The sequence below is a fragment of the Giraffa tippelskirchi genome, chromosome 10 (genome assembly GCF_054371585.1).
Source record: "Giraffa tippelskirchi isolate mGirTip1 chromosome 10, T2T-mGirTip1v1.2.pri, whole genome shotgun sequence".
NCBI lineage: Eukaryota > Metazoa > Chordata > Mammalia > Artiodactyla > Giraffidae > Giraffa > Giraffa tippelskirchi.
Genome location: NC_137284.1, coordinates 21,018,088 through 21,045,474, shown reverse-complemented (window position 1 = coordinate 21,045,474; position 27,387 = coordinate 21,018,088). Strand labels below are relative to the sequence as shown.

At 39.1% G+C, this 27,387-nt stretch overlaps 2 protein-coding genes across 3 annotated transcripts; one reads left to right on the top strand and one right to left on the bottom strand.

The window, feature by feature from the left end:
* The first annotated feature begins 3,511 nt into the window (after nt 1-3,511).
* LOC145523132 (olfactory receptor 8A1-like) lies at nt 3,512-24,871 on the top strand. Of its 2 annotated transcripts, XM_081532906.1 has the most exons (4): nt 3,512-3,819; nt 4,611-4,691; nt 22,918-23,010; nt 23,348-24,871. In XM_081532906.1, the coding sequence occupies exons 1-4, from the start codon at nt 3,647-3,649 to the stop codon at nt 24,408-24,410; spliced, it is 1,410 nt and encodes a 469-aa protein (XP_081389032.1). In that variant the 5' UTR covers nt 3,512-3,646; the 3' UTR covers nt 24,411-24,871. The 2 variants fall into 2 exon arrangements, with proteins under 2 accessions (XP_081389032.1, XP_081389033.1); XM_081532907.1 differs by lacking the exon at nt 4,611-4,691 and having other exon boundaries at nt 3,515-3,819.
* LOC145524069 (olfactory receptor 8B12-like) lies at nt 11,310-12,251 on the bottom strand. Its single transcript, XM_081535586.1, has one exon. The coding sequence runs from the start codon at nt 12,249-12,251 to the stop codon at nt 11,310-11,312; it is 942 nt and encodes a 313-aa protein (XP_081391712.1).
* Nucleotides 24,872-27,387: the final 2,516 nt, after the last annotated feature.

The window sequence follows — 27,387 nt, the reverse complement described above, 5'->3', positions numbered from 1 at the left end:
AATGTCTTTCACCGTTTGACTGAAACAATGTGTTAGAGAATTAGCTGCCTTGCACTGCAAATATTTGAGGGCATTCTTTTCATTATCATTCATAATTAGTTTTTTAATAATACTAAGTTAATTATCAGTCCTTTGTCTTTTTAATTATTTTAGATACAGTATTTCATAACTTAGATGCAGAAAAATGAACAATCCTAAATTTCTTGAGCAGGAAGGATTTAATACAGGAAACTAAATGTTCAGATATTTTTCTTGCTATTTTTAACAGGTTTTTTTTAGAAAAGTCTTAAGTGCACAGCAAAAGTGAGCAGATGGCATGTATTTCCCATATATTCTCTGCCCACCACTCATGCACACTCTCCTGCATTAACAACAGCCCCCATGCAAGTGGTACAGTTGTCACAGTTGATGAACCTACACTGACACTTCATCACCACCCAATGCCCATAATACATGTAGAGTCAGTATTGTCATTTTATAGCCAACTCTTTGCGACCCCATGAATCGCAGCACGCCAGGCCTCCCTGTCCATCACCAACTCCCGGAGTCTACCCAAACTCATGTCCATCAAGTCAATGATGCCATCCAGCTATCTCATCCTCTGTCGTCCCCTTCTCCTCCTGCCCCAAATCCTTTCCAGCATCAGGGTCTTTTCCAAAGAGTCAGCTCTTCACATGAGGTGGCCAAAGTATTGGAGTTTCAGCTTCAACATCAGTCCTTCCAACGAACACCCAGGACTGGTCTCCTTTAAGATGGACTAGTTGGATCTCCTTTCAGTCCAAGGGACTCTCAAGAGTCTTCTCCAACACCACAGTTAAAAAGCATCAATTCAGCGCTCAGCTTTCTTCACAGTCCAACTCTCACATTCATACATGACTAGTGGAAAAACCATAGCCTTGACTAGATGAACCTTTGTTGGCAAAGTAATGTCTCTGCTTTTAAATATGCTATCTAGTTTGGTCATAACTTTCCTTCCAAGGAATAAGCATCTTTTAATTTCATGGCTGCAATCGTCATCTGCAGTGATTTTGGAGCCCCCAAAAATAGTCTGACACTGTTTTCACTGTCTCCCCATCTATTTGCCGTGAAGTGATGGGACCGGATGCCATGATCTTAGTTTTCCGAATGTTGAGCAAGGGTTAGTTCTCTGGTAATCTGGTAATCTAGGACCTTGGAGTCAGTGCTCCCACTCCAAAGGCTCAGGACTTGATCTCTGGTCAGAAACGAAGATTTCACAAGTGGTTGGTTATGACATTAAGTGAGATTAAAACAAATACACAAAAATGAGAAGCCAAAGATGAACCCAAGGCAAATGGTAGTTACAAAATGAGGCAAATAATAATTAGAATAATGGAATATACACATAAACATATACACCCATAAGCAGAGTCAAGACAGTCCTACTAAAATAAAGTACAGTAGATTGACCCAGCAAACAAAGGAAATCAAAAATTATATTTACCAGTTAAGAACAAAACTAACTAAAGCACATACTGGAAAACGAAACTAAAGCAAAGTGCCAAGTGTGGAATAAAGCAATGAAAACAAAACAGATATGTTGAGAGAAAAGAAAAGAAAGAAAGAATAGATATGCAAAGTTAAATGGAGGTAGATGTAGAAGATTAATATACACTAAAGATTAACTGCAAGAACAGCTAAGGAAAAGAACAGTAGGAAAGGCAAACAAAGGAATAAATGTAGAAAAAAGCAATAGGCTTAAAAAAATTAAAATTATAAAAAACAGAAAAGAAAGAAGGAGGAAAAAAGGAAAACTCTACAGAAGTGCAAAAGCCCAATATACAGGCAGAGTTTTATAACAAAAGAAAAGTGTGATTGAATATACACATATACATATATACCCATAAGCAAAATCAAAACAGTCCAGAGAAAATATAGTACAATATATTGACCCAGCCAATAAAGGAAACCAAATTTATATCTACCAGAATAAAGCACAAACTAAATAAAGCACAGACTAAAGCACAAACTGGAAAAGAAAACAAAAGCAAGGTGCCAATTTGGGAATAAAGCAGTGAAAATAAAACATATGTTGACAGTGAAAGGAGAAAAAGAAAAGAAAGACAGATTACCTAGATATGCAAAGTTGAATAGAGGTAGATAAAGATTTATATATATTAAAGATTAACTGCAAGGGGAAAAGAACAGCAGGAAAAGCAAAAAAAAAAAGTAGGAGTAAATGTAGAAAAAAGATAGGTTTTAAAAATTAAAGTTAAAAAGAGAGAAAAAAAAAGAGGAAAACTCCACAGAACTGCAAAAACCCAATGTAGAGGCAGAGATTTATAACAACAACAAAAAATGTGACTGAGAAAAATTTTTAAAAGCTCAAAAGCATAATTGGATTTCATACTGCCTATAAAATCAACGACTACAACAGGGGGCGGGGGAAGAGGGAAATAAAAGAAAAAAATCCAATAGATTCTACAGAACAAGTCAAAAAATAAGAATAATAAATGTTTTTCTTGAGTCACTGCTGTCAGAGTCCTTTCCCTCGCTGGGAGTCACGGTCCACCTCACCTCCCTAGGATGCCCTCCAACACTATGCTGATCTCTGGACTTGCTGTGGGGGCAGCTCAGATTCTAATCTGGTCCTACTCCTGTGTGTTCTTGCCTCCAATGTCCACAGCTATCAGAACTAGTGCGTTTTCTTTCGTGGGAGCTCTCCATGACCTTTTATATATTCCATAGACACAAAATCTGTCTAGTCAATTGTGTGGATTTAATCCACAGCTTGTACAGCTGGTGGGAAGGCTTGGGGTCTTCTTCCTTAGCCACACTGCCCCTGGGTTTCAATTGTGGTTTTATTTCCACCTCTACGTGTGGGTCATCCATTGGGGTTTGCTTCCGAGGCTGCCCTGGAGGACTTGGGTCTGCCCCAGGGAGGGCCAGGTGTGGAGGTGGTGCAGCTGCTTGGGTGGCAGGGGTTCTGGCAGCACCAGGTACTCAGGGGAGTTGGCAGCTTGGGCAGCAGGAAATATAGTGCTCCAGAAGGGTATGGCAACCAGAATTGGCCAGTACGCTCCAGTATTCTTGTCTGGAGAACCCCGCTCCCTGACAGAGAAGCCTGGCAAGCCACAGTCTACAGGGTCGCAAAGAGTCGGACATGACCAAAGCGACCCTGCATGCATAGACACAAGACTTTTTTTGCCTGTGGCAGCTCTGCACCAATGAAAGTTGAGCGTGAAGATGTCGCAGCTGCTTGGCTTTCAGGGACCCTGGTGGCGCCACGTGCGCAGGGACACAGAGTGTCTCCCCTGCAGGGGTTATGGCCCTATCAGGGTCTTTTCAAGCCTCTTATAGCTGGCGATCAGAAGGCCTCTTTGGCTAGTCTTTCTCTGTAGCTCCACCCTCATGCACTTCGAGGGCTCCCTTCCCTGGAATCCTTCTCTGTTGTTTGGCACGTCAGGCACATAGAGGGGCCCGCCTGACTGGGGTCCTACTCTGTAGATCGGTGCATCAGGCACTTAAAGGGTCACCCTGGGTGGGGTCCTACTCTGTAGTTCGGAGCCTCAGGCATTTGATGGGCTGGCCTCTCTATTGTTCAGCTGCGGGCTGGCGTGTGAGGGGAGAGAGGCTATGGTGATGGCTCCACCCCTTATATGTGACTCAGCAGTATCTCCTTGCTTCCATGGCTGCCTGGCTTTCCTCCACAGGCATTTCCCACCACAATTTCCTCCCTCACATCCCCTTGATCCGTCTCTCTGCAGTTAACAGCACCTCTCACCCTGGGATTGCTCCACACTCTCTAAACTCCAGATCCCAGCTGCTGTGCCTTCCAGAGGACCAGCGTGCCTGGCCAGGGTATGTATGGCTCCGTCAAGGACTGTCTGATTCTATTTAGGCTGCCACAGATCAGCTGTTTCACTCTCAGCCTTAAGTGTTTCTCCTCTGACTCAAACAATTGCCCCAATGTGGGGATCCGACCCCTGCTTCAGTTCCCCCATCCGCTGAGGGCAGGTCCAGTCTTACTAACACTCCTGTTTTTCCCCCTAGTTCCTTCATCCTACTGAGTTTTGCGTGGTTCTATATATTCTTTTCCACTCCTGTCTGCTGTCAGCTGGTGTTTTGCATGCACTTCTGTGTCTGAAGGTGTATCCCTGATGTATCTGTGGAGAGAGATGTACTCCATGTCCACCTACTCCTCCACCATCTTGTTCTCCTTCTTATATCTTCTTTGATGATATATCTTCCAAGGGCTGAGAGAGGAGTCGTTGCCAAGGTTCTGGAGAATGGCAGGATGGACAGATAGAACACAAGAGTATTTTTAGGACAGTGAAACAACTTTGTATGTCGCTATAAATGTTTATATATATATCACTATACATTTGTCAAAATCCACAAAATGCACAATGCCAAGAGTGCCCTAATGTAATCTATGGAGTTGGGTGGCAATGATGTATCAATGTGGGTTCATAAATCATAACAAATGTGCAACTCTGATGGGGGATACTGATAATGGGAGAGGCTATGCATATGAGGAGGCAAGAGATATGTGGGAAATCTCTGTATATTGAGTTCAATTTTGCTTTGAGCCAAAAACTGCTCCAAAGAAAAATAATGTCTTTTTTTGAAAATGGTTTTTATATTCACAGTTACCCAGAGAAGAAAGTGTGCCATACTATGAGAGCTAAACACAGAACCACAGGATTGGTCAGGAAGCAAAAAGAGAGGCGGTAACTGGACAAGAGAATTTGTTGTGTTTTCCACATGGAATAATGAGCAGGGCAGACTATGCAGGTTTAGGATTGGCTAGTTTGAATAATTTCAGCTGGTTCTGGAACACAAGGGCTGTCCCCAGTTGTCTAGAAACTGAATTTGGCTTAATTAGGGCAGATAGATATTGGCCTAGAGTTTGAGAGCACAGAAAACGGGGTTGTTGGGTGTATGGGTCCAGCAGTGATTGGTTTGCATTTGAATCTACACTCATAAATGAAGGAGTTCATCACAACTAAGCCTGCTTCATAAAAAATGCTAAAAAGTGTTCTTCAAGCTGATGAAAAGGCACTAATTAATAACATGAAAATGTTTGAAAATACACAAGGTAATTGTAAATGTAAGTATATAGTCAAACTCAGAATACTATTATGATATAATATGGTGGTATCCAAGCCACTAAACTCTAGTATAAAGGTTAAAGGACAAAATTATTAAAATAACTATAGCTACAATATTGTGTTAACAGATTATTGTTGTTGTTCAGTCTCTAAGTAGTGTCTGACTCTTTACAACTCAATGGACTGCAACATGCCAGGCTTCCCTGTCCTTCATTATCTCCCTGAGTTGGTTCAGATTCATGTCCATTGAGTCAATGATGCTAATAACCATCTCATCCTCTGTCATTCCTTTCTCCTTTTGCCTTAGTCTTTCCCAGCATCAGGGTCTTTTCCAATGAGTCAGTTCTTTGCATCAGGTGGCTAAAGTATTGGAGTTTCAGCTTCAGCATCAGTCCTTCCAATGAATATTTAGGGTTGATTTCCTTTAGGATTCATTGGTTTGATCTTCTTGCAGTCCAAGGGATTCTCAAGAGTCTTCTCCAGCACCACAGTTTGAAAGCATCAGTTCTTCAGCACTCTGCCTTCTTTATGGTCCAACTCTCACAACCATACATGACTACTGGAAAAACCATAGCTTTGATCGTATGGACCTTTGTCAGCAAGCTAATGTCTCTGCTTTTTAATATGTTGTCTAGGTTTGTCATAGCTTTCCTTCCAAGAAGTAAACATCTTTTAATTTCTTGTTACTGATATACAATATGCTAATGGATATACAATATGAAAAGAACTCAGCTGTGACAGCAGGGGAGAGAGTAAAAGGGTAAAGTTTTTGTCCACAATTGAACTTAAGTTGCTGTCGGCATAAAATAGACTGTTATATCTATAAAATGTTTTATGTATGCCTCATGTAACCGCAAAGCAAAAAACCTAAGACATACACAAAAGACAAAGAGAAGGGAGTCAAAGTACATCAGTATGGAAAATTATTCAAAAAAGAAAATAGCCAGAGAGGAGAAAAGGTACAAAAGAAGTACAAAATAGCCAGAAAACAATAAGATATCATTAGCAAGTTGTTACCTATCAACTATTACTCAATATAAATGAATTAAATTCCCCTATCAAAAGGCATAGAGTAACTGAATGGATAAAAAAAAAAAATCTCAACTGTGTGATTCCTGTAAGAGACTCACTTCAGGTTTACTGACACACATGGAGTCAAAGTGAAAGGAATGGAAAAGATACTTTATGCAAGTGAAAAACAAAAGAGCAATGGTAGCTATACTTATATCTGACAAAGCAGACATCAAATTTAAAATGGTCACAAGGGACAAAAAAACTGTCATTATATAATGAAAAGGGGATAATTCATCAAGGGGATATAATAACCATAAATTATATGCACTAAATATCCAAGTATCTAAATATATTAATCAGATACTAACAGATCTGAAGGGAGACATTGACAACAATACAAAAAGAATACATGGTTATGACACCCCACTGCCAATAATGGATAGATCACCCAGACAAAACAGTTAAAAGGAAATGTCAAACTTGAACTATGCTTTAGACTAAATTGTCCTAACAGACATCTACAGAATATGCCATCCCACAGCAGTGGAATACTTGTCAAATGCACACAGAACATTTTCTAGGATATATCACATGATTGTTCATAAAGAAGCCCTAGGAAATTTTAAAAGACTGAAATCATACAAAGCATCTCTTTTATCCACATTTGTATGAAACTAGAAATCAGTAACATGAGGAAAGCCAGAAAATTCACAAATAGGTGGAAATTAAACAGCATACTCCTGAAATACCAGTGGATCAAAGAATAAATTTTTTAAAATCTTGAGATAAACTGAATGGAAATACAACATACCAAATCTTGTGGGCTACAACAAAAGCAGTTCTAAGAGTGAAATTTTTCCCATTGATTTTTATTGAAGTATAGTTGATTTACAATGTTGTGTTAGTTTCTGGTGTACAACAAAGTAATTCAGACAGATGTATATATAAATATAGATTGTGTGTGTGCTCAGTCACTTTAGTCTTCTCTGACTCTTTGTGAACCTGTGAACTGTAGACTGCCAGGCTCCTCTGTTCATAGGATTCTCCAAGCAAGAATACTTGTGTGGGTTGCCATTTCCTTCTGCAGGAGATCTTCCCAACCCAGGGATTAAACCCGAGTCTCCTGTGGCTCCTGCATTGCAGGTGGGTTCTTTACAGCTGAGTCACTGGGAAAGCCATAAATATAGATTATATATATATTCTTTCTCAGATTCATCTTGATTATGTCTTATTACAGTATATTGAATATGGTTCCCTGTGCTATACAGTAGGACCTTCTGATTTATCTATTTAAATATAGGAGTTTATGTGTGCTAATCCCAAACTCTTAATTTATCCCTCCCCTCCTACCCCTTGGTAACCATAAGTTTGTTTCTGTGTCTGTGAGTCTCTACCTTTTTGTAAGCAAATTTATTTGTATTATATTTAAGATTCCACATATAAATGATATCATATGATATTTATCTTTCAATTTGACTTGCTTCACTTGTAAGATAATCTCTAGGTCCATCAATGTTGCTGTAAATGGCATTATTTCATCCTTTGTAATGGCTGAGAAATATTCCATTGTCTCTCCTGAGGAAACAATCAGAAATCTAGACAAAATTTTAACACAAGCTAATAGTTATAGCATTATTTATAATAATAAAACATTGGAGAGCCTGACACAATTTTAATTTTTAATAATAGGAGAAAGATTTTTTAAATGACATATTTACATGATGAAACCCATGAAAAAGTATGATTCAAAAATATTTATTGATAAGTAAATGCTCCCAACATAATGAGAAATCCAACAATATTTTATAACATGACATATAGAGCATGATCACACTGGAAGAAAATGTTATACTCCAGATAAGATCCTCATTTCCTGATCTCTGAATGGTGGAGTGTATCAGTTAGCTGTTGCTACATAAGAGTCTCACAAAATCTCATTGGTGTACGGCAATGAATATTTGTTGCTCACATATCTACAAGATCATTGTGGTGGTGCATCTTGTCTGGTGCACATGCCTATATGTATATATGTATACTATATATATAAATGTTCAAAGATATATGTTTGAATATAGACATATTCATAAGGAATAGCAACAGCTGTTGTTTCTAAGGAGAATTCAGGGATGGAATAACTAGAGGGGAAGCAGACATATCTTCACTGCATAACCTCCACTTGTGTTGTTTAATTGTTTACCATGTGCAAGAATTACTTCAAAATGTTTTTACTGTATCTTAATAATATTTAATATAGGAAATAGCAACCCACTTCAGTATTCTTGCCTGGAAAACTTCATGGACAGAGGAGCCTGGCAGGCTACAGTCCAGGGAGTTGCAAAGAGTCAGACACAACTGAACAACTAAGTATGCACACAAAATATAATTTTAAAATGAAAATTAGAAAAGAGTCAATTTTTCTCATGAATAAGGAAGTTCTTGAAAGGTGAAGTTATATGCTACAGGTCATGCAAAAAGTAAAGGAAGTGCTGATAACTAGATAAAAGAGTTTCAGCAGAAAAGGAACTAAGATTTATTAAGCGCCTGGCATTTAATTCTCTCAAAAACCTCATGAAGTCAAGACCATTATCTCACTTTTAAAAACAGAGAAATTAATATTTAAAGGCATGAAGTAATTTTCTCAAAGTCACACAACTATCATCTGAGCTTACCAGATTACTACAAAACCAACTCCATTACAAGGCTCACAAATTGATGCTTCCTCTGGTACCTTTTGAATGGGTCTTAGTCACTTCATTCACCAGGCACACAAACCACACATTCAAAAGGTCTCCTGAATTCAATTCTCATTCCCTGTTGCATACTGAGTAAAGCAAAACCTTCCTCCAGCACTCTCAGTTTTATAACTTTGATCTAAATAGCAAACTAGCCACACAAAGTTCCCTTTTTCCCGAAGGAAGAGAAACTTCCCAAAGAAAAGCTCATATGGCAAAATGCCTCTTCAGCATTTAACATATTAATACTTTTCCAAAGAACCTTCATTTATTACTAATTAATCATTGAGACCCAAGGTGTTCTGATGTATTCTATAGCACTTTACCCAGTGTTTTAGGTGTATAAAACAGTCGAGGTGAATTATCTCTTTCCCATACATGACTGCATGAGAAGATCAGTGCAATCTGTAGTGCCTTAAAATCCTGTGGAAATGACCTCTTCTAATAATTAGCTGCTTATTACTTCCATGATAACTAATTAAATCCCCAAATTATTTACTCCTCTTTTACAACCTACAAACTCTAAGTAGTCTATCCTGAGCCACAGACTTTTCTATCAGAGCTAAATACCTAAACTAACCCTTAAATAACTCTAAATTCTGACTCTCTTAGTCTTGAAATAATGTAGGAAATTTTCCAATCAAGCATCTTTATAACCCTTAAACTAACAGAAGTTCTAATTCACTAGCCTGGGTCCCTCAGCTTCTACACGTAACCATAGGAGTTACCATGCTTCACCTGCTGTCTTGGACGTACACACTTGATACTCACACACCGCATGTTTAACACAATTCTGTTGTCATTTGGCCAGGATCAAGTTTAGCAAACATTTGTCTCCTACTCTTGTGAAAAAATGTAATATTCAAAACTTATATACTGAGAATTTATATTAAATAACTGTAACTACAGTCAGATTTTAATATACTGATATATCATACTTTCAAAATGAAATCTGCAAGGGCAACAAGGAAACGATGCAAGAACACAGGACACAGAGGAAAATGAAGTAGATTGAATTTCAAGGCCTGGATTCCAGTCCCTGCTGTGGCACCAGTTCTGTGATGCTGGAAAACATGTAGTATTTCTAAGTCTCCAAGTCTGTTAAAGGAGGAGACTAGATTAAATGGTTTATAAGACCCATTCAAGATTAAATGATCTATGATTGTAGAGCATATGCATAAAATAATATTAGAATATTCAGGGTGGGTCAAGGGGTAGGGGAAATAGATCTGAACCAAACACTCAGTGCTCACTCACTTCAGTCATGTCCAATTCCTTGCAACTCCATGGTCTGTAGCCCAACAGGCTCCTCTGTCCATGGGATTCTCCAGGCAAGAATACTGGAGTGGGCATTATCAGAGAAATGCAAATCAAAACCACAGTGATGTACCATCTCATGCTGGTCAGAATGGCTGCTATCAAAAAGTCTACAAAGAATAAATGCTGGAGAGGATGTGGAGAAAAGGGAACCCTCTTACACTGTTGGTGGGAATGCAAACTAGTACAGCCACTATGGAGAACAGTGTGGAGATTCCTTAAAAAACTGGAAATAGAACTGCCATACAACCCAGCAATCCCACTGTTGGGCATACACACTGAAGAAACCAGAATTGAAAGAGACACATGTACCCCAATATTCATCGCAGCACTGTTTACAATAGCTAGGACATGGAAGTAACCTAGATGTCCATCAGCAGATAAATGGATAAGAAAGTTGTGGTCCATATACACAATGGAGTATTATTCAGCCATTAAAAAAAATGCATTTGAGTCAGTTCTAATGAGATGGATGAAACTGGAGCCTATTATACAGAGTGAAGTAAGTCAGAAAGAAAAATACCAATATAATATATTAATGCATATATGTGGAATTTAGAAAGATGGTAACGATGACCCTATATGTGAGACAGCAAAAAAGACAAAGATGTAAATAACAGACTTTCGGATGCTGGGAGAAAGCGAGGGTGGGATGATTTGAGAAAATAGCATTGATACATGTATATTACCATATGTGAAATAGATGACCAGTCCAAGTTCGATGCATGAAACATGGCACTCAAAGTCGGTGTACTGGGACAACCCAGAGGGATGGGATGGGGAGGGAGGTGGGAGGGGGGATCAAGATGGGGGGACACATGTACACCCGTGGCTGATTCATGTCAATGTATGGCAAAAACCACTACAATACTATAAAGTAATTAGCCTCCAATTAAAATAAATAGATTAATTTAAAAAAAGAATACTGAAGTGAGTTGCCATGCCCTCCTCCAGGGGATCCAATGCACGTCTCATGTCTCCTGCATTGGTAGGTGTGTTCTTTACCACTAGTGTCACCTGGGAAGCCCAAAGTGAAAGTGAAAGTGTTAGTTGCACATCCAGACACAAAGACTTAAAATTTTCTATTCAAGAGAGGAAAAAAACGCAACTTTCACCCTTCATTGAAAACACATATGAGCTAATAAACAAAATATTGTATCTCCTTCTTCAAATATTACTCCTTTCTCAAGAAATTATTTTTTCCCAAGGTTTTCCTCAGGGCAACTTTGACATCCTTGTTTCTCAAACTATAGATCAGTGGGTTTAACATGGGCACCACAATGGTGTAGAACAGGGAGGACACTTTCCCTTGGTCAAGGGGCAAAACAGAAGGTGGTTTAAGATACACAGAAGCCCCAGAACCAAAGAAAAGGAAAACCACAATTATGTGGGAGCTGCATGTACTGAAAGCTTTTGACCTGCCCTCAGTGGAGTGAATGCGGAGAATGCAGGAGAGGATTAGAGCGTAAGAGATGGAGATGGTGACACTGACCATTCCAATAACAGTGGTCACAACTATGAAGACCACCAGTTCATGCACATGAGAGCTGTTGCAGGCTAGCTCAAGGAGAGGAGGGATGTCACAAACAAAATGATTGATAAGGTTGTCAGCACAGAAGATCAGACTTGCTATGCTTCCTGTGTGGGCCATGGCCCCTGAAAACCCCATCACATACACACCCAACAAAAGGAGTGAACAGACCTTAGGAGACATGGTGACCGTGTATACCAGTGGCTTACAGATGGCAACATAGCGGTCATACGCCATCGCTGACAGGACGAAGGACTCAGAGATGACAAAGAAGCAGAAGAAAAACAGTTGAGTCAAGCACTCTGAGCGCAGGATGGTGTTCTTCTTTGAGACAAAGCTCATCAGCATTTTGGGAGTGATGGTAGTGGAGTAACAGAAGTCTACTAAGGAGAGGTTGAACAGGAAGAAGTACATGGGGTTGTGCAGGCGAGAGTTCAACCCAATCAGCATTATCAAGCCCAGGTTCCCCACTACGGTGACCATGTAGAAACCTAGAAACAGGAGGAAGAGGGGGATCTGGAGCCCTGGCTGGTCTGTTAAGCCTGCGAGGATGAATTCTGTCACCGAAGAGTTCTCAGCTGCCATTGTCCCCTGGAGAAAAGGTGGTCCATGGGGAAAAGAAAAGAGAACCACTTAGAAATAAGACCACCAACCTCCCAGTGCCCACGATCCATTCCTGAGAATGGAGTCCACAGAGATATTTGAGCTTTAGTGTGGAAGGAAGGTTTCTACTGTTTGCTGTGGATCTACCTTCATAACCCTAGTGTCTAACTTCCAGAGAACAATAAAGAGGCTAGACTAGGCCTCCAGAGTGAGAAGTGGCACTACTTGAGAAAGCAAAAAGCAGATAACTCATTCAAAACTAAGATAGATATCTATCTTTGAGTCAGTCCATTTTCTGTGTCCCCTCTCTCCTGCCTCTGTTTCAGTTGCTGACACTTGGGGACTTTCCCCAGAAAGAATCCTGACTCCCGCCTCTGGGTCACTGCCATCACATCAAGAAAGGGAGGTGACATTTATCCCCAAATCTCCTAACTCTAGTGGCTTTAGGTTTAATGATAATGTTTTAAGCTAGCACTTATTAAGTGGTTACTTACGTGTACTAAGAGCTATGTGACTATATTTTTATCCCCATTTTGTAGATGAGACAACTGAGTTAAGCAACTCATCCAAGTCCCAAAACTACTGAGTAGCAGCTAGAAGGTGAACTTGGGCAGTCTGACTCTCTCGGTTTGCACTGGTAACCACCGCGTTACATGACTGACCAGGGCCAGGCACACTCACCTTCCTTTAGTGTAGAACTATAATGCTATACTTCAGTGTCTCTTGTCCACAATGGTCCGGAGAAAAAAATGACCACATCAATAGTAGAGGACAGCTTTGAGTTTAGAACTCTCTCCTCCCAGTCTGGTCCAGAGAATCATAACTTCTCATTTATCTTGTATCTCTTTCTGCCTCAAAGAGCTTGATTTCCAATTACTGATTTCCCAAAAGACCCCTCCAGCTACAAGGAAGGATATGGTGCTTTTTCCTGACTAGTGGATAACAGGAGAATAGGCAGTTTTATTAGGACTGCAGATCTCAGTGACTTGATTATTCAGAGACTCCCTCAAGACCATTTCCTGAGAGTTTATTTCCCAGGGGAAGAAATGTTTGCTTATACCCTTGATATTGCTTAATTTGGCTTCAAGACACAATTTCTTTCAGCAAATACTGATCTGGTACCATTGAGAGAAAAATCATTGTGATAAAAATGACTGTCATCACCATTTCTTGAATATCCAATACTGTGCATAACACAGATCCTTTACACTGAGTTCTGGCTCCCAAGATCGAAAACACCATACACATATATTATTGATTTCTCACAATAATGACATTCATTTTAAAGGTAAGCTGCTCACAGAGACAATGTGTTTCAGAGCCCACATGCATGGGTCTATCTAACTTCAGGTACTTATTTTGTAATCACTAGGCTAAACTTCCTTCTGGTGAGAGCTGCTGAAATCCACAAACCAGTGTCCCTGCCTTCTCAAATCTGGCAATCTGTTGGAAAGTAACAAATATGCAGTGACTTTAATAAAAACAAGAAGTGAGTGTATCAGGGAAATATTAACACTAAGGGCTATTTATACTCGTAAAATTTAGGGTAGGACACTCAATAATGTATTCATATTCCAATTCATTCCAGGAAGAACTGCATTGTATCTAGTTTTAACAAGGAAGTTTCTGTGATGGCCTGCCCTTATCCACTCATGGGGTATAAGTTTAATGGTAACAGAGAATCTCTATCAGGTAACTGCTTTCAACTTCTTCCAGGAGCAGCCTTTCTCTGAATTAAAACTCCCTTTGGCTGTCCCTGCCTTCTACCCACTTTTCATCAAGTGCTCCTCTCTACTGACTTTCTAGCTTCTCAGGCTCACAGACTGCACCCTGGTAGATAAGATTTCCAGTGCAGTGATACATCCATATTTGTTCTTCCTCTTTGGTTTGCTTCTGTCTTTGTCTTCTCCTCCCCAACACAAGCTTCTGCCTTGTCAAAAATTGCTTATCCTTTGTCTTGATCTTTCAATCTTTTCTTGCTTTCTTTAATATCAAGCCTACACATTCAGAATTTTGACCTGAAAAGGCTCAGGAAGCCATCAAATCCAGTATTTCACAAACATGACCAAGCACCACAATTTCCTTGAGTGTTTATTAAAAAGAAATTCTGAGACAAGTGAGGGAAATAAAGAGATATAAACTTCCAGTTGCAAAATAAGTCATGGGTATGAAATGTACAGTCTGGGAAACAAGATGATAACTATAGTATCTTTGTAAGGTGACATATTGTAGCTCGACTTACTATAGTGATCACTTTGAAACGTATAGAAATATCAAATCCCCATATGGTGTAACAGAAGCTAACATAGTGTTGTACGTCAGTTACACTTCCAAAATCAACAAACTCGTAGAAAAAGAGATCAGATTTATGGTCACCAGAGGCAGGGGCTGGGGCAAGGAGTGGGGGTAGAGTTGGATGAAGACAGTCAAAAGGTACAAAGTTCCAATTATAAGATGAATAAGTATCAGGAATATAATGTACAGTATGATAAATAAAATTAACACAGCTGAATGTTATATATGAAAGTTGAAAGTAAATTCTGAGTGCTCATCACAAAGTTTTATTCCTATTTCTTTAATGTCATATCTATATGAGATGATAATTATCTATAAGTGATGGTAAATTATCACTAAGCTTATTGTAATAATCATTTCATAATGTAAGTCAAATAAGTATGCCGTACACCTTAAATATATACAATGCTGTATGTTAGTTATAGCTCAATAAAACTAAAAGAAGGAAAAAGGAAAAATTCTGGGCTCCACCCACATCCTCTGAATCAGCATGTCTGTGGGTATAAATGGCAGCCATATTTTTAAACCTTCTCTAGTGGTTCCAATGCCAGAAACTTGCATATCCACAGAACTGATACTTACCCACATCTTAGAGACATAGAGAAGACCCAAGGGAGTAAAGCCAGATCTAGTTCACAGATCTAGTTCACATCTCCAGGTTTCCAGCCTCTCCTGGTCCATGTTTCCGTATGACCTTCAGCTTGACAGGCACACCAAGAACAAGCTATTAAGAAGTAAGCATTCAGACTTCTGATTTCAAGTATAACAGAACAGCTATTATCACACTTACCCTGGGACCATAAGCAACCATCAGACTGGAAATAATATACAGCAACTATCTGTAAGCTTTGGGAAGCAGACAGCACAGAGATGAAATTCTTGAGTGAAGGCAAGAATGTAAGGTGTCTGACAAATTCATCCTTTCTCCCTAATGACAATTTCCAAACAGAGCATAGTGAAGTGGAACCCAAGCAAATGACAACAGTCTCTATGAGTAGAATAAAGATCAGTGCTCAAGGATGCTAAGATAGCTGAAATTTGTGGGGCAAAGTATGGAGAGGAAGAAGCCAAAGATAAAGACTTTCAGGCATTTGCATACCAGGAATTAGGATGACATCTGAAACTGATACCTTCGAAGTAAGAGCTAGTCTTCAGACTAAGGGCAAAACTGAACTGGATCCATCTTAGCAAAGGCTGAATTCAGATCTAAACAAGATCAAGGTGATCTAGTAAATTAACTGCATCCAAGGACAAACTCCAACATTCTGTAGAGAAGAATAACATAATCCACAGTCTCTACAGTATATTCAGGATGTCCATCATCATAAAATGAAAAATTATTATAAATACAAAGAAATAGGAAATTATGACCTATTATCAAGAAATAAAAATAAAATGCTTTTTATGCATGGAATCTTAAAAAATGGTAAAATGAACTTATTTACAAAGCAGAAATAAAGTCACAGATGTAGAAAACAAACTTCTGGTTACTGGGGGGAAGCAGAACGGGGGGAGGAATAAACTGGGAGATTGGGATTGACATATATACACACTACTACATATAAAATAGATAACTAATAAGGACCTGCTGTATAGCACAGGGAACAATACTCAACACTCTGTAATGACCTATATGGGAAAAGAATATAAAAAAGAGTGTTATATATATACATATTATTTCCTTTGCTGTATACCTGAATCTAACACAACATTGTAAATCAACTATACTCCAATAAAAATTTTAAAAGAAACAGGAAAATATGACTCATAATCAAGAAGAAAAACTATTCAGTAAAATCAGATCCACATATGACCTGAATGTTGCTATTAGCAAAGACTTTAAAGTAACTTCTGTAATTATTTAGTATTTAAATTTAATTGAAAGAAATACAAAATTGACTAACAGAAGGCAGATTCCAACAGATCTATTAAAACAGTAAAAATAAAGGAAATTTTCCCCCAAAATTCAAAATTGAAAAATACAGTATTGGAAATAAAGAATTAATTAGGTTGACTTAATAGCAGGCTCAGCACAGCCAAAGAAAGCTTTGCTAAAAGCAAAACAGAACAATGGAAATTATCATACTAAAATGCAGATAGAAAACCAATAAAGACCACAGCAACCACAAACTTTAGAACAATGCCAACATATGTGTAAGCAGAGTTTCAAAAGGTGGGTTAGGTGAGAATTGGAGTAAACAGAATATTTTTAAATATTATAGATGAAAATTTTCCCAATTTGATGAAATAATGAACCCACAGAATTTTAAAAAGCCCGGAATTGCTTTTAGATGATCTTATTTGTATTTACAAAGCAGAAATAGAGACACAGACATAGAAATATGTTTGGATGTATGGATACCGGTAGAGGGGGGGGATGAATTGGGATTTGGGATATATACGCTATTGATACTATGTCTAAAATAGATAACTAACGATAACCTAACTGTGTAGCACAAGGAACTCTATTTTGTGCCCTGTGGAGACCTAAATGGGAAGGAAATACAAAAAAGAGGGGATACAAATATACGCAGAGCTGATTTACTTTGCTGTACAGTAGAAACTAAAACAACATTGTAAAGCAACTATACCCCAATAAAAAATTTTTTAAGTACTTAAGATGGTAAAATGTATGATGTATGTTTTTACCACAACAAAAACTGAAGCAGTTTTTGTACTTTCCTAGGAAAAAAACAGCCCAGGAAATCATAAGCAATATGAATATAAAATATACCACACCTAAGCATGTCATACTTATACTAATGAAAATCAAAGAAAAGAGAAAAAGTCTAAAAGCAATCAAGATAGAAAAGACATTGCTCTCAAAGGAGCAAAAAATATAACTGACCTGTTACTTAAAACCAGAAGTCAAAGAACATTGAAATTACATCTTTAAAACTGAAAGAGAAAAATCAGTTTCATATTCTATTTGTGGTAGAATATTCTTCAAAAATAAAAAAGAGAGAAAAAAATTTCAAACAAATTAAAGGTGAAAGAATTTGTCCCCAGTAAAGTCTACACTACCAAAAAAAAAAGAGGGACAGGAGGGATCAGTTCAGTTCAGTCACTCAGTTGTGACCAACTCTTTGTAACCCCATGGACCACAGCACGCCAGGCCTCCCTATCCATCACCAACTCCCGGAGTCCACCCAAACACATGTCCATTGAGTCAGTGATGCCATCCAACCATCTCATCCTCTGTTGTCCCCTTCTCCTCTCACCTTCAATCTTGCCCAGCATCAGGGTCTTTTCCAATGAGTCAGTTCTTCACATCAGGTGGCCAAAGTATTGCAGTTTCAGCTTCAACATCAGTCCTTCCAATGAACACTCAGGACTGATTTCCTTTAGGATGGACTGGTTGGATCTCCTTGCAGTCCAAGGGACTCTCAAGAGTCTTCTCCAACAACACAATTCAAAAGCATCAATTCTTTGGCACTCAGCTTTCTTTATAATCCAACTCTCACATCCATACATGACTACTGGAAAAACCATAGCCTTGACTAGACAGACCTTTCTTGGCAAAGTAATGTCTGCTTTTTAATATGCTGTCTAGGTTGGTCATAACTTTCCTTCCAAGGAGTAAGCATCTTTTAATTTCATGGCTGTCGTCACCATCTGCAGTGATTTTGGAGCCCAAAGAAATAAAGTCTGCCACTGTTTCCACTGCTTCTCCATCTATTTGTCATGAAGTGATGGGACCGGATGCCATGATCTTAATTTTCTGAATGTTGAGCTTTAAGCCAACTTTTTCACTCTCCTCTTTCACTTTCATGAAGAGGCTCTTTAGTTCTTGTTCACTTTGGTGTCATCTGCATATATGAGGTGACTGATATTTCTCCTGGCAATCTTGATTTCAGCTTATGCTTCATCCAGCCCAGCATTTCTCATGATGTACTCTGCATATAAGTTAAATAAGCACGGTGACAATATACAGCATTGACATACTCCTTCTCCTATTTGGAACCAGTCTGTTATTCCATGTCCAGTTCTAACTGTTGCTTCCTGACCGCCATACAGATTTCTCAAGAGGCAGGTCAGGTCATCTGGTATTCCCATCTCTTTCAGAATTTTCCACAGTTTATTGTAATCGACAGTCAAAGGCTTTGGCATAGTCAATAAAGCAGAAATAGATGTTTTTCTGGAACTCTCTTGCTTTTTCAATGATCCAACAGATGTTGTCAATTTGATCTCTGGCTCCTCTGCCTTTTCTAAATCCAGCTTGAACATCTGGAAGTTCACGGTTCACGTATTGTTGAAGCCTGGCTTGGAGAATTTTGAGCATGACTTTACTAGCATGTGAGATGAGTACAATTGTGTGGTAGTTTGAGCATTCTTTGGCATTGCCTTTCTTAGGGATTGGAATGAAAACTGACCTTTTCCAGTCCTGTGGCCACTGCTGAGTTTTCCAAATTTGCTGGCATATTGAGTGCAGCACTTTCACAGCATCATTTTTTAGGATTTGAAATAGCTCAATTACCTTGAAAGAAAAAGTTTAATTTAAAAATCTCATTATAGTCATTTTCATAGGTGATATATTACTGAATGCATTCTTGAGAAGTGCATATACTTATAAACATATTTCCCTTATGAATGAGAATATATGAGAAGAGTTCTCATTAATTTGGCACAAAAGTAATAGCAATCTGCATTGCTGAAATTTGTTGTTTGATATTGGAATACATTCTTATTACTATCAGTCTACATTCTTGTGCCCCTCAACCTCCTGCCATTCTGCACTGTCAGGCTACAGGTGCTAAAGCAGGGTGACAAGTTTATCATTCCTTATCAATCAACCTAGATAGCATATTTAAAAGCAGAGACATCACTTTGCCAACAAAGGTCCGTCTAGTCAAGGCTATGGTTTTTCCAGTGGTCATGTATGGATGTGAGAGTTGGACAGTGAAGAAAGCTGAGCACCGAAGAATTGATGCTTTTGAACTGTGGTGTTGGAGAAGACTCTTGAGAGTCCCTTGGACTGCAAGGAGATCCAATCAATCCATTGTAAAAGAGATCAATCCTGGGTGTTCATTGGAAGGACTGATGTTGAAGCTGAAACTCCAATACTTTGGCCACCTCATGCGAAGAGATGACTCATTGGAAAAGACCCTAATGCTGGGAAGGATTGGGGGCAGGAGGAGAAGGGGATGACAGAGGATGAGATGGTTGGATGGCATCACTGACTCGATGGACATGGGTTTGGGTAGACTCCGGGAGTTGGTGATGGACAGGAAGGCCTGGCGTGCTGCGATTCATGGGGTCGGAAAGAGTCGGACACGACTGAGTGACTGAACTGAACTGAACTATCGATTACCATTTCTTTACTGAAATTATAGCTTTTAACAAAAATATTCCAATGTTTTTTACATGTTTTAAAATAAACATTTTAAGCCTAGTTGGTTATGCGTTATGGTGAATAACTAATAATGAGTAATTTTCATGATAGTGACTGATGATGATGAAGGCAATGACCAAGGTGGTTGTGGCTGTGGTGGTAGTGGTGGTGGTGATGATGATGATGGAGTTATTGGTGGTAAATTATTTAAATAGAAGCACTAAATGCTAAGTTTCTCAAGCAGCAAGTTGACTTCCCCAATAAAAGGAAAATTAACACAACTGGGAAAAAACAAACAAACAAACATGGTTCCCAGCACAGCTGTAAATCAAGACTCTAATTGCTCTTTACTGAGAACTCCAGTCCCTGAAGTGACTACATCCCAGGAGAAGTTCCACCTATATATATAAACAGACTCCTCCCAAGTTTCCCAATCCCAGGGACCTATCATTCATGATAGTGCTGGCCCCTTTGAGTAAATTTAGGACTAGATATAAATCTATATGGTCCTCTCATTTCCTGATATTTATTTCCTGACTGTTGAAACCAAGTCATTCACTAATATTTCCAAGAGATTATCTTTCAATTTTACTTAGCACAGGTACTTAATTATGATTTAAAGCAACTATATCAGAAAAATATTTCTTTCATAAACTCCTGTATCTAATGAGGCTATTTTCAACCATATGTTTACCTTCATCTCTAAGTAATTTTTCTTTGTGTGCTGTGTTCTTATGAGTAGCAATCCTGAGCCTCTGATGGTCTGGCAGAACTGGAGGTAATATTTGTGATGACTGATATTAAGTATGGGGTCATATTTTCCTATTTTATATTATTAGATGATATCAATAACTAAGTCAATGCTGTCTAGGATTTTCCCATCTGCACTACACTCAATGAAAGCTGTTTACTGTACTGCTCTGTGAAGCACTTTGATTTCTGATAATGGTATATTCTAGGTGGATTTTCTATGTTTCTTAATATTTTAAGAGGTGGAAACTGAATAGAAGGGGATATATAGATATGATATTTTCAATCTGTTGTTGCTACCTAGAAAAGGGCATCCAGTAGTTCAATGGTAAAGAATCCTCCTGCAGTTCAGGAGCTGCAGGTGACACGGGTTCGATTCCTAGATCAAGAATATGCCTGGAAGAGGACATGGCTACTTGCTCCAATATTCTTGCCTGAAGAATTCCATGAACAGAGGAGCCTAGCTGGCTATAGTCCATAGAGTTACAAAGAGTTGGACACAACTGAAGTGACTGAGCACACACTCATGTATAGAGAGAGAAACATATATAGCTAGTGCCGAGTTATTACTGTTATAGGAATCAAATGAGACAACGTATTTAAAGCACTTACATTAGAAGCAGGTTAAAAATGTTTTTTTAAATGTATATATGCTTATACATGTGTATTATATATATATATAATATATACATGTATGGAGTAGGAAATGGCGACCCACTCCAGTATTCTTGCCTGAGAATTTCTGGGACAGAGAAACCTGGCAGGCCACAGTCCATACAGTTGCAAAGAGCTGGACACAACTGAGTGACTAAGCATAATACACATGTAAGTACATATATGCATCAAAAAATCTAAAATGATAGTCATGAATGCTGCTAGCCTCCAAGGGGCAAGAAAGTGGTATTGTATTTTTGCTTATTTGTGTTTCTGATTTTCTACAATGCACATATACTGCCTATATAAACTTTTTTAAATGCATCTGAAACTGACAATAAAATCTATCCTCTATGTCCAAAATTCAATATATTAAGTTTACTAAGTAATAATAAAGTGCTACACACAAAATAACCTACAGCAAAGCGACACATTTCACTGACAATGAAACACACTGGTGGTCAGAAGTCTGAGGTTTTAGACCCAGTTCTGTGTCTTGCTTGGCTTGATGACTAAGGGTAGTTGAATTTTTAGGTTTAACTTTCCTAGAGAAGAGGGAAATAATAGCATTCATATTTTTTATATGCTGTGCACAAGCTAACAGATCCAGTGTAAAGCACATTCCACCACAACATTGCTCCAAGCTGTAGGTGTGCAGATGTCTAAGGCTACACACTTGGGCCAAGGGAAGAGCTCACGATCAAAGGAAAGCAAGTCCTAGATAATTAGGAAGCCTCAGGAAAATTACTTTTGTCTGGCACTGTGGTTTTCTCAATGTGAACATGGGTTTAAAACTTCTGCTCTTAGATATATTTATCCACATACCCAAGACTTGTGGGACAAGTTAATGAGACTGACCTCTGAAGAGCATTATACAAAAGATAGTAACTGTATAAGTAAGCAATTAAAACAGTGCAAGTTTAAGGATTTTAGCTTAAGAAATACCTGTCAGAGAAGGGATATCTACACTGAGCAATGATAATCATGCTTCTGTAAGAAGCATGACTATAATTTCAGTACTTTGTCATTAAGGAGATAATGGGGCCATGGTTTGATATTATGATCTGAAAAAAGACCTAAAAATAATAATAATAATAATATTGAGAACTTACTCTAGACTATAGTAGGTACCACAGCCCAGGCTTCACGACAGATGAATATTAACGAGAACCTCTGTGAGTGGAAAGCAGTCATCAACACTTTTTAAATGCTCCAGGTGATTATAAATACAAGAAATGGAATTGCCTTGTGCATGATTTGATAAAAATCTAAGAACAAATTCCAGACACCCAATGACAACTCACGTTTTTATAGGAACTGACTTCTTGAAAAAATATTTCTGACTATGCAACATTCCATACTACTTTTACAACCAACTTTAGAATTAGTATTACTATTATCAATATCTTCATCTTTTAGTCACAGAAATTGACCTATAACTAAAAGATCCTGATATAGTAGCCATTTCACCCTAGTACTGCATCAATTTGAGATAAGTATTCATATATTCAAAATAAATGAATATTTAAGACTTGCATAGGCCACAGGGAAATTTCATTTCTGAAGCAAATACATCTCCAATTACAAAATATGAATTCTACTGCTTATTACCTACAGGATTGAAGTTTTCAGACTTGAGCCTGCATCAGCCTTTCCTGGAGACAATATGATACACAGATCACTGCGTCCCATCCCAGAGTTCCTGACTTGGTAGGTCCGGGGTGAGGCCTGAGAATCTGCATATCTGATGTCTTCAAGTGATGCCAATGACGCTAGCCCAGGGACTAGACTTTAAAACTCATACTCTAGAATATTTCAGAAATCTGAATATTGTAAAAGTTCTAGATCTTGTCTCCTTTTTCTCTCATCTCCATGATCTTTGAAATACTTAGGGTCTGGTCTTCTTCCCCAGAAAAACAGCAGGATGAGGGAGCATTCATCAGGAAGGATCCCAGGATCGCTCAGCTGGCCTGAGATGCACAAACTAGCTTGATCAAGCAAAGCGTGATATGGGCTTTCACAGAGATCTTCATTTCTGTCCCCACAGGACACCCAACCAGAGGAGAATGGCTGCAGAAAATCACTCCACAGTGACAGAGTTCATTCTTCAGGGTTTGACAGATCGGCCAGAGCTCCAGCTCCCCCTCTTATTCCTCTTCCTTGGGATCTATTCAGTCACCATGATAGGGAACCTGGGCATGATAACATTGATTTGTCTGAATGCTCAGCTTCACACCCCCATGTACTATTTTCTCAGCAACCTGTCCTTTGTGGATCTCTGCTACTCCTCTGTCATTACCCCTAAGATGCTGGTGAACTTTGTGTCAGAGAAGAACACCATCTCCTATGCAGCGTGCATGTCCCAGCTCTACTTGTTTCTGGTATTTGTCATTGCTGAGTGTTACATGCTGACAGTGATGGCCTATGACCGCTATGTTGCCATCTGTAGACCTTTGCTTTACAACATCATCATGTCTCATCGAGTCTGCTGTCTGCTGGTGGCTGGGGTTTATGCCATAGGGTTCATTGGTTCAACCATAGAGACTGGCCTCATGTTGAAACTGGCCTATTGTGATTTCCTTATCAATCATTACTTCTGTGACATCCTCCCCCTCATGACGCTCTCTTGCTCTAGCACCTATGACACTGAGATGACAGTCTTTGTTTTGGCTGGATTCGACATTGTAGTCACCAGCTTAACAGTCCTAATTTCCTATGCCTTCATCCTGTCCAGTATCCTCCACATCAGCACCACAGGGGGAAGGGCCAAAGCCTTCAATACGTGCAGCTCCCACTTTGCAGTGGTGGGGATGTTTTATGGAACAACTGCTTTCATGTACTTGAAACCCTCCACAGCCAGTTCCCTGGCCCAGGAGAACGTGGCCTCCGTGTTCTACACCACAGTGATCCCCATGCTGAACCCCCTGATCTACAGCTTGAGGAATAAGGAGGTGAAGGCTGCCATGCAGAAAATTCTGAGAGGAAAAATGTTTTGCTACAAATGTTATTATTGTTTTTCAATTTTAAAAATAAGTTGTTTGGGATCCCAGAGGGAAGCCCCTGAATGCTCTCCCACCCGGGATGGGAAACTCCCTTCTCTGCATGGCTAGGTGACTGCGCCTGCCTCTTTCCCTCTTCCTTCACCCCTCCTCTTTCTCTACTCTCATTTCTATATGAAGCTAGCTGATATCACGTTCTTTTTTTATTATTTGAGATCTATTTTCTTTCTTCTGTCCCTTTGGTAAACTCTATTGTCTTAATTGTAATTTAACACAAATTTTAAATTTTCACAGGCTCACAGATATAGAGAACAAACTAGTGACTGCTACCAGGGAGAGGAAAGGAGGGAAGGCAAGATAAGGGTAAGGGATTAAGCGACACAAACTGCTACATATGAGATGAATAGGTAACAAGGATGTATAGTATAGCACAGGGAAATATAGCCATTAGTGTACAGTAACTTTAAATGCAATACAGTATAAAAATATTGAATCACTTTGTTGTACATCTGAAACTAATATAATATTGTAAATCAGCCACACTTCAATAAAAATTAAACTTTCAGCATTGAGTTTGAAAGTCACCCCCTTGTTTGTTATCTTCTATGCAGAAAATATTACTCAATTTATTTCCTCTTTGCATTTGGGAGTATACAAGGCAAAGAGAGGTGGATTGAAAGTCACCAACAAATGATGCCCAGAGCATTTCTTATCTCGACTTTCTTCTCTCGCTTCTTTCTCCTGATCTCTACAAAAGGACTTGTACTTGATTCCTTTATGTGACTTTCTTAGTAACAATAATAATAATGCCAGCCACCAACATGTTTGGGGAGGCTTACTCTGAGCTATACAACTCTTCTAAATGCTTTACATGCATGATTTCAATTACACCTCACAACAGTTCAGTTCTGTTGCTTTCCCCATGTCACGTGGAAAGTGAAAATTTGGTTTAGTAACTTTCTCAAGACCACACAGCTGGTAAACAAAGACACTGAGATTCAAACCCAAGTCTAAGTAACTTCAGAACTCATACTCTTGGCTCTCAAACATCCCCTTTGCTTTAGGCTGGCACATCACCTTCTGAACAGCCTATTAAGATTGCCGTTTCAATTTCACATACCTCTTAAAACCAGTTCCTCAGATCTCCACCTTTGGTCATCTACCCTAGCCTCTTCCTATTTGCAGACAGCTTCTTCGGTAGAACTAAGGGAAGATTACACTGGAGTGACACTCTAGTTTGCCTGGCATTTCACCACTTTTAGCACTGGAAGCCCCACACCCTGGAAAATCCCTTGGTCCCACACAAGCCAAGATGGTTGGTCACCCAGATTATCCATTGCTGCAAACCCTCCTGTCCTGCTTAATACTCAGAGATCTACTGCCAACCTCACACAGTAAATCCTGTGGCAATGAGACAGTTTCTCCCCACTCTCCTTGCTTTATACCAATATCAAGGATACATGTTTTAGACTCAGCAGCCTGATATAATCAAACACTTTGTACAGTGTAGATATCTTCTTGCCATTTCTAGCTAGTTTTGGTATTCTATTGTTTATATCAGTGGTTTATTATGGGAAACTGGGATAACTCTAGTTTTCTCAAGCAGAAATGGCATTAACAGAGGAAATGACTTGGTAAGTTTTTTTGAATGACTACAGAAAGGGTGAGGATGCCCCTCAAAGTGACTTCACAGCAGATGTGATCTACTGGTCAAGAAGCTCCAGCTTCCACTGTGATCAATGCCACCCTGACAAGTGGCCCTCATACTCACAAAATCAGTAAACAGTAACTGAATCCAGGGATCAAACATCACCTGGCAATTTGTTAGAGACACAAATTTGGGGTTCCTGCTCCACACCTACAGAATTACGGGGTGGGCCCCGTAATTAAATCTATATTTTAATAGATCTCCTGTTGATTCTGATACACACTAAAAAGTGAGATCCTCCTCACCCCCACCCTTAAATTTTCATACAAAAAACATTTAATTAGTGAGAACTAATTCACTTTGGCCACTTGATGCAAAGAGCCGACTCACTGGAAAAGACCCTGATGCCAGGAAAGATTGAGGGCAGGAAGAGAAGGGGATGACAGAGGATGAGGTGGTTGGATGGCATCACTGACTCAATGGAAATGAGTTTGAGCAAATTCCAGGAGATTTGCTCCTGGTGTGCAGCAGTCCATGGGGTCACAAACAATCAGACATGACTTAGCAACCAAACAACAAGAAAATTCACATCCATGACTGGAGCTACAATGCGATCTAGAATATGTAATTTTCAGCTTTTTAACCTGACTAGAAGGAGGGTAGAATGGATATTGAGAGAGCCATTCCAAAGTGTCTACTCTACCTATTTTTCATGGGGAGGAGGGCACCCCAGGCTGGGGTGCAGTGTTATAATAATCTGTTTTGAATCATATGCCCCTGCACCATCTTCCTGCTGAAATGAAAACAACACTTCTCTTTCCTACATTTCTTACACATTTTCCTGTTTGTCTGAATATATAATAATTTTTGATACGATGCTGCAGATTTGTTGACTGTCTTAATTGTTTCTTGTTTCTTTAAAATGTCTTTAAGTTTATTTTGACAGCCAGTTAAGCTACTTGAGTGTCTTGATGTTTCTGAGGCTTAATATTTAAGTTTTGTTAATACATATCAAGTATAGTTTTTATTCTAGAACAAATTTAGCACTAATGTTAAGATACAAAACTTCTGAGCACTCTAGGGAATGCTACAGGTTTTAAAGTTGATCTCCTTACTGGCTTATTGTTAGTAAGTCTTGTCTGACTCTTTGCAACGCCATGGGCTGCAGCATGCCAGGCTTCCCTGTCCATCACTATCTCCCAGAGTTTGCTCAAACCATGTCCATCGAGTTGGTGATGCCATCCAACCTTCTCATCCTCTGTCGTCCCCTTCTCCTACTGCCCTCAACCTTTCCCAGCATCAAGATCTTTTCCAATGTGTTGGGTCTTCACATCACGTGGCCAAACTATTGGAGCTTCGGCTTCGGCATCAGTCCTTTCAATGAATATTCAGGGTTCCCAGACCTGTGTAACCCTGATAATCAATTATTAGCCTAAAGTT

Excerpts from the sequence above, each read along its gene's own strand:
- LOC145523132 (XM_081532906.1), top strand. The coding sequence starts at position 3,647 with ATGGCTGCCTGGCTTTCCTCCACAGGCATTTCCCACCACAATTTCCTC. Across the intron at positions 4,692-22,917 it reads AGGAAGCAAAAAGAGAGGCG|GATTGAAGTTTTCAGACTTG; the intron begins GTAACTGGACAA and ends TATTACCTACAG. Across the intron at positions 23,011-23,347 it reads ATCCCAGAGTTCCTGACTTG|GACACCCAACCAGAGGAGAA; the intron begins GTAGGTCCGGGG and ends CTGTCCCCACAG.
- LOC145524069 (XM_081535586.1), bottom strand. The coding sequence starts at position 12,251 with ATGGCAGCTGAGAACTCTTCGGTGACAGAATTCATCCTCGCAGGCTTA.